Source organism: Rhipicephalus microplus, chromosome X (genome assembly GCF_043290135.1).
Source record: "Rhipicephalus microplus isolate Deutch F79 chromosome X, USDA_Rmic, whole genome shotgun sequence".
Taxonomy (NCBI): Eukaryota; Metazoa; Arthropoda; class Arachnida; order Ixodida; family Ixodidae; genus Rhipicephalus; species Rhipicephalus microplus.
This window is the reverse complement of record NC_134710.1, coordinates 325,198,309-325,212,472: the sequence shown is the minus strand read 5'-3', so window position 1 is coordinate 325,212,472 and position 14,164 is coordinate 325,198,309. Positions and strand designations below refer to the sequence as shown.

General features: G+C 44.8%; 2 protein-coding genes across 3 annotated transcripts; one reads left to right on the top strand and one right to left on the bottom strand.

Moving 5' to 3' along the window:
* Nucleotides 1-205: 205 nt before the first annotated feature.
* On the top strand, nucleotides 206-3,210 carry LOC119162076 (putative nuclease HARBI1). Its single transcript, XM_075879608.1, has 3 exons — nucleotides 206-732; nucleotides 1,645-1,813; nucleotides 2,397-3,210. Exons 1-3 carry the CDS (start codon nucleotides 626-628, stop codon nucleotides 3,096-3,098), a joined length of 978 nt encoding a protein of 325 aa, XP_075735723.1. The 5' UTR covers nucleotides 206-625; the 3' UTR covers nucleotides 3,099-3,210.
* On the bottom strand, nucleotides 3,207-8,795 carry LOC142776264 (uncharacterized). Of its 2 annotated transcripts, XM_075879610.1 has the most exons (5): nucleotides 8,397-8,795; nucleotides 8,268-8,318; nucleotides 8,118-8,177; nucleotides 7,605-7,676; nucleotides 3,207-7,537 (listed from the first exon to the last, which is right to left on the bottom strand). In XM_075879610.1, exons 1-4 carry the CDS (start codon nucleotides 8,467-8,469, stop codon nucleotides 7,618-7,620), a joined length of 243 nt encoding a protein of 80 aa, XP_075735725.1. In that variant the 5' UTR covers nucleotides 8,470-8,795; the 3' UTR covers nucleotides 3,207-7,537; nucleotides 7,605-7,617. The 2 variants fall into 2 exon arrangements, with proteins under 2 accessions (XP_075735725.1, XP_075735724.1); XM_075879609.1 differs by having other exon boundaries at nucleotides 8,268-8,795.
* Nucleotides 8,796-14,164: the final 5,369 nt, after the last annotated feature.

Here is a 14,164-nt window from a genome sequence, read left to right as displayed (position 1 = left end):
GAACGGAGCACTTCTAACTGCACTCAAAGTGCTCTCGCGAGTTCTGCCGCCTTCCAGTGGTCGGGCAGGAGCAGGGACGTTGTGTTTCATTGGTCGAGGAGGAGCACTTTTTTGGCGCCGAGAGCAGCCGAGAGCAGTTCTCGGTGCTCCGTCGCCAGCGGCGGAGTAACAGGAAACGCCGAGGAAGTCACATGGCCTCTTTTACGTCACTTCTGGTTTTATCCCCGGGGTGGCGGAGAAAAAATGGCGGAATCCAGCAGCCGCGATAGTCGTTCAATGCGTTCGGAAGCAGCTAAGCGCCACCGTCTGGACGAGGAATTGCTGCTACTTTTAGATGCTGAAAGCTCCACAGGTTCAAGCGCAAGCTCATCCTCGGACAGCAGCAGCAGCAGCGATGACGACGACGATTTGACGTTGTATGAGTTTATGTTCGAGTACCTGTTCTCTCCGCTGGAGCAGCGACCGAAGGTTGAGGCGTACCTGGAAAAGACGGTTGCCGCGTATTCTGACGAAGAGTTGAGCCGCTGCATTGTACTTAAAACGCGTAATCAATAACCGGCCTGCTTTTTTTTCTCTTTACCTCGCCAGTTTTGCAGAAACTTCCGACTGTCACGGTCGGTTGCAAATGCGCTTGCTGCCGAATTCGCGAAGTCGCCGCACTACCCTTCAAGAAGAGACCACGGAGGCCTACCCCCCCAAGTCCCCTGAAGAGCATGTCCTGTCCTTTCTATGGTAAAGTATTACAATTATATAGCAGTAAAGAGAGAAGCTTAGTTGTGAGATGAGTGCCCTACTCGTGAAGCTCTGCAACAAACTCAGGCGTGTGAAATTGTCGTACGTGCTCGCCGACGCGTTCGGCAGCGTACGCATCGCATCGACCGGGTGCTGGCGGAGTTGTGCTGGAAAAAAAGCAAGAGATCAGGACGCAGGAGGTGTAGTTAAACAGATGAGAATTTAAAAAGTGGAGGGGTCAGAAACTAATATGCAAAAGCAGAAAACGGTGAGAGAGTTCGGGCCTGCATTTGTTGCCGAGCTTCACGAGTACGGCGCGCATATCACGACGCCTTAGAATTCACGTAAACTTCACATCTGTACGTAGAAATTGAAAGAGAAATGCGCGCATATGACCTCGCAAGAATTAACATGGTCTCGGGTGAGTGTGTGTGTGGGGGGGGGGGGGGGGTAATTTCACGTCTACGAGGCACCTGCCGAAATTTCAAGGGCATGAAATTCATGGCACATGTTCTCGGAAGCGAAGCCTGAACTTGAATGCACTAATACGCCGCGCGAAGGTTTACCAACTGATTTTTCACTAAATGCTTATGCTGCCTGGAATTTGCTTTTACGTGCCACTGACGTTCCGTTAGTCCGAGGCTCAAGTAATCGCTTTTTTGCTGCACGCGCATTTCAGTTCCCGAATCGCACTGGATTATATTTTCTCATTTTTTCATTCAATTCTTGCATGTGCTGTTGTAAGGCATTCTAGGGGTAAAATAGTGCACGTCTGCACCAAATGTGCTCTGAAGTTTGTTCAGACAACTGGGCCGATGTGGATTTTTCCGACACTTCGCTAAATGCTTGTTGGCAACGTAAAATGCTTGTTTACCATTTAGGATTATTATAGAGTTATCACATTTCTTGCAGGTATGCCGCCAACAAATCCTGCATACGGGATGTTGCAGGACGTTTTGAAGTTGGGGAAAGCACGCACCACAGGATGATGTATCGAGTCATGGATTTCCTTCTCGACATTGCCCCCCGCATCGTGACTTTCCCAGATGACATGGAGAAACTTTCCAATAAATTTAAGCAGGTAACAAAAACCCCACTTTCAATTTCAACTGCAAAAATGTTTTTGATTTAATCAAAGCAGCATGTCAGTCGCTTCCATCGGAATGATTCTTCAAAGCTGTGTTTTTATTCATAAAGGCGATCTAACTTCTGGTAAACATAATATATACAGGCCACCCTTGAATTTAGTGTATAACAGTACGGTTGCAACAAGCAGTGAGTTATCGTTTATGCTGTAAGCTGCATGGGGATGTTGAAGAGCTCGCAAAGCCATTGTTTTCAGTTACATTGCAAGTTCTTCACACCTGCACGTAGTAGAGTTTGCGAAAACATGTCAAGCTGAAGCTCTCGGCTCCTGTGCGTAATTACCCTTTGCTAGAACTGTCAATGTATTTCACGCTTTATTGCGCACGTAACCATGCCAATGAATTTACGTTAGTACTGCACAAAACGAACAGATACAAATACAAAACCAACATCCAAGGAAATCATGTAAAAATGAGCTGTGCTTGAAGCTTGAATTAGGGCACGACTTCACTTGCTACATTGTTAGCTCCTTTTGCTCTTTCTGTGAAACGTTCTAACATTTTTTTTCAAACTTTTAGGTTTCAGGGTTTCCGGACACTATTGGCTGCATTGACGGAAGCTATATTCCGGTCAGGTGCCCTGCTGGTAAAGTGCGGTCAGTGTATGTGAATCGGCACCACCACCCATCCTTGACGCTGCAGAGAATATGCGACAACCAGAAGAGGTTCCTAGATGTCAGCACAGGTGCAACCAGCAAAATTCACGACGCCAGGATCTTCCGGCTTTCAACCGTTTCGAAGAAACTGCCTCAACTCTGCGATGGGAAATACCACATTCTTGGGGACGCAGCGTACCCATCTCGCGAGTACCTAATGACTCCCATTCGCGACTACGGAAGCCTCGATGCTTCTGACAAGGCATTTAATGCCAAACTTTCATCTACCCGAGTGCTAATTGAAAATGTGTTTGGGGAGTTAAAGGGTAGGTTTCGGCAGCTGCAGCGTGTGGACCTCACGACAGTAGACAACATGACAAAATTTATCCTCGCATGCTGTGTCCTCCACAACATCTGCATTGACAACGGTGACTCGCCTGATGGTATAGTTCCAGGCATGCATCTGAACTCTCAGGGTGCTAATGATCCAAACCCTAGTGGAGCCAGAGTCCACAGCGGAACATCCAGAGAACAGAGCCTCTTACGGGCGCTTGCAGAGGTTAGGCGAGAAAAACTGAAATCTAAGATGGGGCTGAAGAGGAGGCAGCCACAAAATCTCTCTTAATGGAAGCATATCGTGCTCAAACATTAAATGCAACGCTTAAGCAGCATCTCATTTTGTTAATGTTCAGGGACATTATGGTTGAGTATGAAATAAAAAGTCATGAAAACATGTTTTTCCAGAGTGCACCTCTTTATTGCTTGAACCCCAGGGCCTCGCGGATGAGCTGAAGTTTGTCTTCGTGCATCTTGCGGCGCTCCTGGCGTTCATGAATGCGCTCAGCTCGCCGCGCCTCATCTCCTTTTCTTTTTCTAGCTCTTCCCTGCGAACCGCTCGCTCTCCACTAATAGCTCGCATTTGGTAAAAAAAATATTGCATCTGCTGCATACGACTGGTACTAGCGCGAAGTTGTTGTTGCTGTTGTTTCCCTGTGAAAATGGCTCGTACCCAAAGAAGGGGATTGGCCGATTATAAGGTGAATTAGCCCTAAACTTTCAGCTATGCGTTATTCCTACAAAATTTTTTTGTAACTTAATTTTGATTTGAAATACCGATATTAAGTTTGCAGAAAAAAAAGATGAAAAATAGTGAGACAGTATTTGAGCAAGAAAATTGTTTAGTCGCAGTGATGTATTCTTGAACGGCGAATAAAACATCCCTGTGGCTGAAACCCAGTGTAGAGCTCCAAATGAAAGAAGATCAGGTTGTGATAGTTGCGAGCCCAGTCTTTGAAGAGGTGGCGCTAGTATGCTTTGCCTGAATAAATCGAAACGGCGACAATGTAATAAAAATGACTGATCGTTTCCTCTTGATTACAGTATACAGTAAATGCACATAGAGGAATTCAATATGCCTGATCTATGCAAGTAAAAATTGAGGGAGGTAACGCGGCAACAAAATTTCCTGATGACAACTTCCATCATCCTTGAATTAGTCAGTTCACTGCGCCAGGGAAATAACAAGTGTTTGTACTCTGGAGAAGCCGTCAGTGCAGGGTCAGATAAATTTTGCCTGATTTTAAGTGTGCGAAATCGCGCCACCGTATTGTATACTGTATGAGGGAAAATAGGAATAATTGGTGTCGAAAGGGATGCCTTCGCAAGAGAATCAGCTGTTTCGTTTAACAACAAACCTTTGTGCCCTGGTGTCCAGATTAAATGAATACTTCGGAGATGACAGGGAATCAATGATTTAAAAAGTTTCACTATAGGTGAGTGACCAGATGGGGACAGAGAAGAGCACACTGATAATGAATCAGTTATGACTGCTACGACTGGAATAGAAATATTTACCTTTCGCAAAGCTAACAATATTGCCATGAATTAAGCCAGAAAACAGGAAGAAAATTCGGTAAGCGAAGTGAAAATGACCAATCAAGTACGGCGCAATATATTCCAACGCCTGATTTTTCATGTGATTGAGATGCATCCGTTGCTATAATGATATTTGTTGGCAGATTACTTAAATGGTCCTGCAATAAACCATTTAAAATGCCTGTAGGTAATAGCTTAGCGTGAGTTGGAAAGATATCATGGTAAACAATTTCTCGAGAATTTTGTTGCTCAGTTAAAGGAATCAGATCACGAACGTCTACATTTAGAGGCTCAAGTAACGATTGAACAAATACTATTTGTGGTTTGTGAAATCTGGGCCAATGCACAGAGAAGAATAGGTCAGGATTGGAAATAAAAATAATTTGTTCAGGGTTAAACGGTGCTTCATATAGTCGTAACAAGGTCTGCACCTTAAGAATGTTAAAGCGACATAATAGGGTTAGTATTCGTGCTTCAAGGTATAACACTGCATTTGCAGTATAGTTTGGAATTCCTAAGCAAAGCCGTAAAGCCTCTCTTTCCAACAGAACGAGCGGCCGAACTGTGTATGCTGGCGCACCAGAAAAAAGAATGCAGCCGAACTCCAACACAGGTCGGACATACATTTTATATATAATCAAAAGTGCCTTTCTTCTCATACCTGATCTACAATTGCTCAACCTCCGCAATACGCCCATCGCGCATGCTGCTTTTGTCGCGATGTATTCAATGTGAGGGCGCCAATTTATATGTTCATTATACATAACTCCAAGATATTTCAATGATTGTACTTGTGGGATATCTTGAAGCTTGTAATTAATTGATATGTGCACGGGATCGTTGATAGAAAAAACGAGAATAGCACATTTACTGGTATTCAGGTTCAACATCAATCCATCCAGCCAATGTTCTATTTCATTAAGATATGCTTGCAAGATATTGTAGAGACAGTGGAAGTCATGTGCCATAGCAAAGAAAGAAATGTCATCGGCATAAACATAGGTTTTCACATCTGGATGAACGGGGATGGTACTAAGCAATATGTTGAATAAAACCGGGGAAATTACTGACTCCTAAGGTACTCCTCGGGTTTGCTTGTGCTTACAGGAAGAGAAACCGCCTTGATAACAATAGAATTTTCTTCTACTTAACAATTTCGTCACCCATGCTACTATTTAAGGTGGACGTCCTTGACTCCATAACTGATTAGTCAAGATAGAATACTCTACACTATCGTATGATTTACATATGTCTAACGTTACTAAAGCCGCAAAGTGCTTTTTGTGACGGGCAATATGAATACGACTTTCCAGATCTACATGTGCATGCCATATGGAATATCCAGATCTAAAGCCAATTTGGGAAGGACTCAACAGTTGTTTCTCGTTAATAAACCTAATTATACGACCATGAAGTACCCTTTCAATAAGTTTTACTACATTAGACGTTAAGGCTATCGGCCGTATGTTGTCTAAATTATAGCCTGCCCCCTGTTTCTTAAGCAATGGTATAATTTTCGCAATCTTACATTCAGAAGGGATCCATGCTCTTCTAAGGGAATAATTGACGAGACCTAATAGATCATTCGGATATTCCCTGTGAAGTATTTTTAGCATTGTACTTGTTATTCCATCGGGGCCTGGTGCTGCATTTGGCAATCTTTCCATAGCCTGATTTAATTCGGAAGCCGATATTTCTGTGTAGTCATAGATGGTTGTTGTGTAAGCCGAATTAGGAAGGTGCGTTGAGAACCTGTTTTCTAATTCTTTAGCCAACTGATTCAATGATTCCTGTAGTTCCTGTGAGGTGTGAACTACTGAGTCAACGCTTCCTGGTATAGGGGTCTTCTTCCTACCACGAAGTAAATTGAATAAAGCACGTTTGTTATTCGATTTAGACAGGTACTCGAAATGTTTTTGATCATATTGCTCTTTCGCTCGCGATACAGTGCGTTTATATGTTGCCGCAATGAACTGATAATCCTTCCAATTTTTGGGACTCTGATTACATATAAGTCTTTTCCATGCAGCTTTTCTTCTTCTATAATCTCGTGTGCACTCATTATTCCACCGTCTACTAGGTTGGGCACTTTTGGTAGACAACGAAGCAATTACAAATTCTGAGGTGTTCTTGAATATTTTTAAAGCAGAACAGAGATTTCTGCCGAGGTCTTCATTTTGACCACCGGACACTGCCCTAATGTTGGAACGCAAGCAGTCTTTAAATTTTTTGTAATTGATCAATGTTTTCTCTGTCCTTTCAATAGATTTCACAGCACATGAGATTTCAAAGTATACAGGAAGATGGTCACTGTTTGAAGAGAAATAATTGTTTTCCAAGACTTCATTGAAACACTTGGGCTGCAAAACGTGAGATCTAATACCGATCGTGTCCGTCCGCGAATAAATGTAGGCTGTCTATCAATTAGGCAGGTAAGGTTTTTATTAATCATCCAATTCCACAGAAGAGTACCAGAAGGGTCTGTTCGAAATCTCCATGAAACATGATGTGAGTTGAAATCACCAGTCAGAAGGAAATCATTCTTGCAATTAGCTAAGGCAGTATCTAATTGTTGAGTATTATGCAAACCCGTTGTAAAATATGCGTTTATAAGTGAAAAAGGGTGGTGCCCTCGCAGACAGATGTCTATTGCCAAAATTTCACAGTCTGTGGACATAAGCTGAAAAGCTATGCTCGCTGTGTGGCAAAATTTATTCGAGACTAGTTCCCTTTTCTTGGTATCTGCTGGCCCTTTTGTGCTTTGCCCACTGTCTGAACCCCTCGCCGGAGTACTGGAGATTTCAAGTGAAGTTGAGGGTACATCAGCTGAGTTGTCGGAACTTGAAGTTGCCTTGTACATCGCTCCATAAGAGTCCCTTTGGACTTCGGGCTCGAGGCTGTCGTCAATGCTTTCAATTTTTCGCATTTCATCGTCGAATGGGACGGGGCAAGGTTGAGCACCAAACTTGTTATTATCGCACGCTTTTCTCTTTTGCCTCCTTGCCGTTTTTACACGATTTTCACATTGCTGTGGCGTTTTGCTGCATCCAAGCACATCAGCCAGATCCTGGGAAACCTGTTTAAAAAACATCTTCTTGTTCTTAAACTTTTTGAAAGGGCCAACTTGAGGGAAGTATTTATAGTAATAGTCTAATAGGAGTTTAGTTTCCCCTGGTGTCCACTCAGGAGCTGAAATAGAAATAAGGAAAGCTTGCTTAAAGCACATGTGTGGGGCACTGCAGTGGTAGAAGCTCACCTCCGCCACCTCTTTACCCTTGTGGCGCTGGGCCCGTTCCCATCTTGCCGGCGGTGGATGAAGTGGTGGTTTCTGCACGTGCAAAATAAGTGCGAGTGTAAAAACTTTGCTGAGATGCCTATTCTGTGCGACGTGAAATGATTATGGTGTTCTGTTCACGAAGTAAACGCCTCCGGGTGCGATGAATGATCCATACTGAAATTCGAAACAGCGCGAAAAGACGGCACAGGGGACACAACGACACAAGGCGCTGGTGTCGTCGTTTCCCCTTTCCCGTCTTTTCACGCTGTTTCGAATTTCAGTATGCACCACCTACTAGCCCAAACCACCGTTCTAACGCAGAATGTAGCATGTCATCAGCCCTTGCCGAACGCAAACATAAAGCGGTTTGTTTTGTATACTCAAACAGGCATGCAAATAATTTCATAACGTCAACCAGTAGAAGTGACGATAAACGGCAGAAGAAAGTTCGACAGTACAGCACAAAAGTGCGGCCTCGTGACGCATACATACGCAAATTACGTGCTACATTTTCTTCCGTCGTTTCCTCACACACCGCGATGCTCCCGCTACCTGAAATGGGCCATTCAGCACAAAAAATTTAAAAAAATGGCAAAAAGTATTGCGAAATTTAGCCTGTGCTTGTTAGTTATTGGCACTTACCGTGGGGATTCTCGTCAATGCTCTCCCGCGCGGCCAAGGCATCGATAACGACTGTAGTGAGCACAAACAAAGCCGTTAGATCGACGCTGTTATCGCTCGTAGCTATTTTTTGCGAGACACAATGCTTACCTGGTGTAGCGCGTAGAGCTGACCCCTTTAGCATTGCCATGAACATCCGCTCGGCTTCATCATTCATTGCCATGAGGAAGGCAGACACAAAGCCACCGGCACGTATCTGGCGAAACTGGCGCGGAATAACTTCGTGCGGACAACGAGAGCGTGCGAAATGCTCCGAAAACAAGCGCGGGAAACGTTTGGTCACATGACCCGTGACATCACGCCCTCTCTTTCTTTTCTCTGCTCCCGGAGCAGCGCGAACGTTTCATTCGCGGAACGAAAGCGCATGTCCCCGTTACTCCCGTGTGCTGCTCTGGCTGCTCGCTGCACTTGCTCCTGTTCGCACAATGGAATTCGCTCTAAAGCATCAATGACGAACGCAATACGCACTTTACAAAGCAATGATGGCATTCGCAGCTCACAGCACTGAAGCGGAGAGGCAGAAGAAGACAACTGAAGACCGTGACGCACACTTGGCATGGCGTATCCCTGCTGCTGCCGATACTTCATCAGTGCCCTAAAAACTCATGAACACGAAGCGTGACGATGTGGCGATCGCGTCGACGCCATGTGCACAGGCCTCGGAAAGTCTCAAGTATCACCCATCGCCAAATGCGGGCGCGAAAATTGACAGCTAAAGAAGAATTATAGTGACTCTATTCAAACCTGCCCATGGGGATGCCTAAAATTCCGCTAGAGGCACCATAGTAAGCGCAAAATTTAAAGTGACGAGAGCCACCATTGCTGCAAAAAAGTGCTCTTTCCTATATATATGAAGGGTAACATGCGAATTCCGCGTTGTTTGTAGTACTTTGAACACTGAATTTTCTTGACAACGGCGATGCCATGCGAGTTTTACTCTCGATTTTCTTATTGGTGACGGTGACAAAGCGGAAAACATGAGCTGCTGCCTTTCGACGGGGGCAGCTGACGCGCATATGTGCACTTAGTTTTCTTGAGATGGTTGATACGGTTCTAGGCAATCTGTTTTCTTGTTAGCATGTTTTTATTCAATCCTGAAATTCACTGCAGTTGCTGTAGGCATAGTTGCTGTACTGGTCTATGGTGCCACAGGAACTGTCACACCGGTGACGGCATCGGTTTCCGCAAGTTCCACGGCGATTACAGGTAGATTATTTTTGCGAACGCGCGCACAATTGTTAATTTTTGTAAGTGATTTCTCTCTGAGACATTGTTATCGCTGTCAGTGTTGCGTATTTGTGCACTATGTTCCTTTGCACCGATACTGCACGTGTTAAAATGCTTGCGCTTCTCTCGACTTTTGCTCCACCGTGATTTCCTGGAGAAAAACAAAACCTCCTTTTGTCAACAGCTTGATCGCACTATGTCGCAATGCAATAAAAAGTGTGGGTGTCAAGCCGTGCTCGGCGAAAGAAGGAGCTGTAATTCGAAGCCATTTCTGAAGCACTTCGTTCGTACTTTTACGACTGTTTTTTATTGATAGTTTCTACTAACTAGACATGCTTTCCTGTTCGTTTTGCCTCTGAAAATGAACGTGTGTGGTTTGCAAACTCATGATAATGCTTCTTACACGAGAGATTTTTGTTGCATGGACATATGATTGCTGGTTTGCTGTCAATAAATATTGTTCCCCATATACTCACTCGTAGATTGGTTTACTGGTGCCAGCTGGCAATGAATGCCTCTCGGTTCCATGCAGTCATTCTACGCACAGGTACTGTGTTCTGAAGGGCACTTTGGTGTGCTTCAGGGCGTATCGATGTGCTTAAATTAGGCGTGAAAAAGATCACCAGACACCCGTAGGCCTGCACGAGTCCCGGTCTCTCTCGTCCACTCTCTTAAAAACAATAGCCATTGAATGAATAATCATCCGAGGCAACCACGTAGACGCATACGCACCCGGTACAAAAAAAAAGGTGGCCATTTGTTTTTTTTTTCATACCTAAGGAACAAAAGAAACCCGGCAAAGTTTTTTCCGCATTCTTTTTACTCTTGGTTGCCCTCAGCAGTTCCAAGTGCCAACGCTGCTTATCTTGCGTATGGTTGTCAAGACTACAGTTTCCCTTCTCTAAATGGGTTCTCTATTCTATGATGTGCACTTCTCTTGTTTCGATTCATAATGGATCCCAGCCCAACAATATCGCACCACACGATCGCAAACGATAAAGACGGATTCAGGCTACAATCACAGTCCCAAAACACGTATACGTGTAATTCACTAGAAATTGTATTGTAGTAAAATAACTATTACGCGCGTTTCCTGGAAGCAGTGAGTGATGTGATGCATCTTACGGCTGGGATGAACCTGCGTAGTTCTACCACTTTTGGCCTGAGTGATCAATCTTGTAATTTTCATGTTACTGTATGAACCTTCCGCTATGTAATTGGGCTTCTCATTGGCCAGCTATAAATATAAAACATGTAGAAATATCGAGTGCCCATCAAAGGTGTGTCATCTGCTGAAATGGCACCTCGTGTTCACATTGAGGATAGGAGAAACGTAGCCAGACTTTTTGTGGAGGGGTGTGCCCCATAGAGAGATTTCCCGAAGAATTTGGAGGTCGAAGACAGCGGTCACCAGGATTATCCACGCTTGTAAAGAAAACGGCGCACTTGCAGATGCGGAGACGTCTGGCCGGCCAAGAGTCACAAAGCAGTAGGACACCATTTTGATTGTGGCCGCAGCTGTCGTGAACCCTTTTGTGACTGCAAAACGAATCCGGGACGAGCTATCACTGAACATTTTCACAGCGACGGTGCGCCGATGACTGAAAGAGGCCCGAATTCCCAACTTCGCTGCAGCACAAAAGCCTTTTCTCCTTTAGAAATAGCGCAGATAACGCCTGGACTTCGCCATGAATCACCAGCGTTGGGGAAAGAAGACTAGAGAAACGTAATTGTTTCTGACGAGTCATTTCTGCACTCGGTGCAATCAGCAGAAGAGTGTGTGGCGGCCCTTGAACTCGAGGTACGCGATGCATTCACTTTTTCCTATAATAATATGTTTTCCTACTTTGAATATGTCTAAATATTTCCAGGTATGTATTATTCTTGGGTAGTTTTCAAACTACTTTTAACAACTAAAAGTATCCACCAATGTAAGTTGAGAAATACATGCACTGCAGATCACAGAACATCTGCATTTTTTTCCTCGTCAGTAGCACGTCAAATACACGTGCTTCAAGTGTTTCACAAAGCCCCTTGAAGGTGTTTTTTGAATGATGGTTTAAAGGCAGCTATATACTTTTAAGCATAACGCGCATAACCACTTTCAAAATCAGGTTTCTCTACCTTTAATCAGTCTATTATGGTTCTTTCAAAACTTCAGGTACCAGCCTGGCTATACTGGGAGTGTTCTCACAAGTGGCGGGTGTTCAGTGTCCATGCGGGGTGCTATAAGCAAAGATGGACTAATGCCACTACTCCGCATTGACGGGAAATTCACAGCGCCCTACTACACTTCCCTCCTGTAGAACGCCATGCTGCCATATTTTATAGACGGACCTTCCCCCGATGGCTGCTTCAATTTTCAGCGGGACAGAAGCCTTGTGCAGAAGGATCGTAAGATGGCCGCCATGCTTGAAGAACTTGGCACGTACGCACACGTTGCCGTGGCCTTCCTTTGGTGCAGACACAAACGCAATAAAGAATGTGCGGTGTCGAATGAAGAGGGGTCTGTGCCGGTACAACTTGTCTAGGGCAACGACGCACGAGCTGTGGAAGCCATCCAAGAAGAGTGGGAGGCCCTTCAGGCGGACGCAGATTATGTCAACTCGCAATACCAATCCATGCAAAGAAGGACTATATTATTTCGATCAGCGGCCACTTCACACACTACTTAATTTGTGTTTATACCTCACCGACCACAGCAAGCATACTTTTCATTTTTTTAGGTCCATTTGTCTAGTTTGTTGCATTGAAAGGTCATCTACCGGCCTCTTTTTATACCATACTTATAAACTGAAGCATTTGTTCTGGTGAACATCTTTTCGTTTTCAGTGCGCCCTTTGGTATTTCATTATTGCATTTCACGCTTCAACCAAAACGAACGTGTGAAGAACGAAAGTAATGATATCTGTGACACAGGTTCATGACTGGAGACAAGAGATGCTATTTCTTTATTCAGGACATTGTTAGCCGCGTGCATTTACACCGCCACCGTGTTCCCGTTGAACTGAGTGCGTCAGAAATAGATGACCGGTAAAATGGGCAATCACAGGGGACTTCACAGGGTTCGACGTACCACACGGGTCAGCAGCGGCACACGTGCATTTTTTGTACTGCTCCATTAAAAAAAGCACCTCACCGTGCAATGTCAGTGCCTTATAAGTTGTGTTCTTTGCCAACCATGACTGTGATGATGACAAGCTACGAAAGCCATGAACGGTCCGGAAAGTTTTTTGTCGTGCTAAAAAGACGTGCCACTCTTTTATGCTGCTCAGGGGTGCTGTCACTTTGGCTAGCAGATCAGTCACTACGCAAAACTGTTTTCCTCCTATGATACGGTACTGCAGATAAAAAGTCACCATTTTAAAGATCTCAGGGGATGGGGATGACTGTAGCAGCGTGCTAAGAGTTCATTTCGGCATCGCTGCTACGGCTCAACTCGTCAGTCGATCGGCATAAAGCGCAACACTTATTGAGCGTGTTGAGATATTTTTTTTTCTAGCCTTCAGCGCGCTATAAGATGCATTTCTCAGTCGAAGCCAGATGCTTATTTGAACGCTGATCTTGGTCAAGCTGCACGGCACGGCGGCACATAAACAATACAGTCAGACTTTGACGGCGCCGAATAATTGAAACCCTGCGCTTGTTTAACGCACTTCTACCTTTGGGTGCCGTCCTAGATAAACGCAAATGGACTCGTCCAGCACTTCGTGTAAACTTACTTTAGAGTGAAGCTTTCGCGTTTTTGTCATGTATATGGGTTCCATGGCCGGCGCTCATCTCGTATGGCAGGTAGATTTCGCCCGCGCGTTCCCATAATATTTTTTTCTAGGCGCGCCTGAGCGACAATTTATTTTTCAATATAATATTCGTAGCGAATTCATGCGTAAGTTTTTTTTAGCGTGGATTACACACGTACATGTGATAAAATGGTTTTCGCACACTCTGGCTTCAACGCTTCGTACTCAAAGGCTACCGTCTGTCACAAACAACTCCAATTTTCGGATAATCCGCGGGCCCCATCTTCCAAGGAAGGGCGCTTTTGTGTTGGGAGGACGACATACGGCGACTATAACGACCCAGCGTGGCGCCGGCTCGTCTTCCCTACACCTGTACCGAAAGGGCCACCGGCGGTCTAAACAAGCAAAATTACTTCCAGATGAGACGGGAGCCCGTGTACGCCCCTGAGGAGGTTTGAACTGCATCGGAATAGGCAGTTGACGTACAACCAGCAAGAAGTGCGGTCGTCGGTGTTGCGAGTCTCACGTAGGCGGTGAGCATGGGGTGACCCGCGCAACGTATTGAGACGGCTTTAATTCCGGGCACCCTCGTCGTCTACCAAGCCGACGAGATCTTCAGCGGCACCCGTCAACTCCCCTACGTGCACCAAGAGCTGGCCTGGTCCGTATGAGCTTTTTATTGTGACTTTTTTTAAACCGTTAATTTATAGTAACCAGCCTTTTTTTAATATTTGTAGTTGTGTGCGCTACGTCACACGTAGAAGTTCAGAAGCGTGACCATAATCTTTTTCAGGTATTTTTTCTTGTATCTCCTTTGATTTCCATCATGTTGTTATTTTATTATATTCCGCGTATTTGTTTTTGTCTGTACCTTTTGTAGTGTTCTTTTAG

What these genes read in the sequence shown, in the direction of transcription:
- LOC142776264 (XM_075879609.1), bottom strand. Translation starts at nt 8,469, where the DNA reads ATGGCAATGAATGATGAAGCCGAGCGGATGTTCATGGCAATGCTAAAG. An exon ending in CATTGACGAGAATCCCCACG is followed by an intron (nt 8,178 to 8,267) that starts GTAAGTGCCAAT and finishes GGCCCATTTCAG; the next exon opens with GTAGCGGGAGCATCGCGGTG. An exon ending in AAATGTAGCACGTAATTTGC is followed by an intron (nt 7,677 to 8,117) that starts GTATGTATGCGT and finishes TTGCACGTGCAG; the next exon opens with AAACCACCACTTCATCCACC.
- LOC119162076 (XM_075879608.1), top strand. Translation starts at nt 626, where the DNA reads ATGCGCTTGCTGCCGAATTCGCGAAGTCGCCGCACTACCCTTCAAGAA. An exon ending in CATGTCCTGTCCTTTCTATG is followed by an intron (nt 733 to 1,644) that starts GTAAAGTATTAC and finishes CATTTCTTGCAG; the next exon opens with GTATGCCGCCAACAAATCCT. An exon ending in TTTCCAATAAATTTAAGCAG is followed by an intron (nt 1,814 to 2,396) that starts GTAACAAAAACC and finishes TCAAACTTTTAG; the next exon opens with GTTTCAGGGTTTCCGGACAC.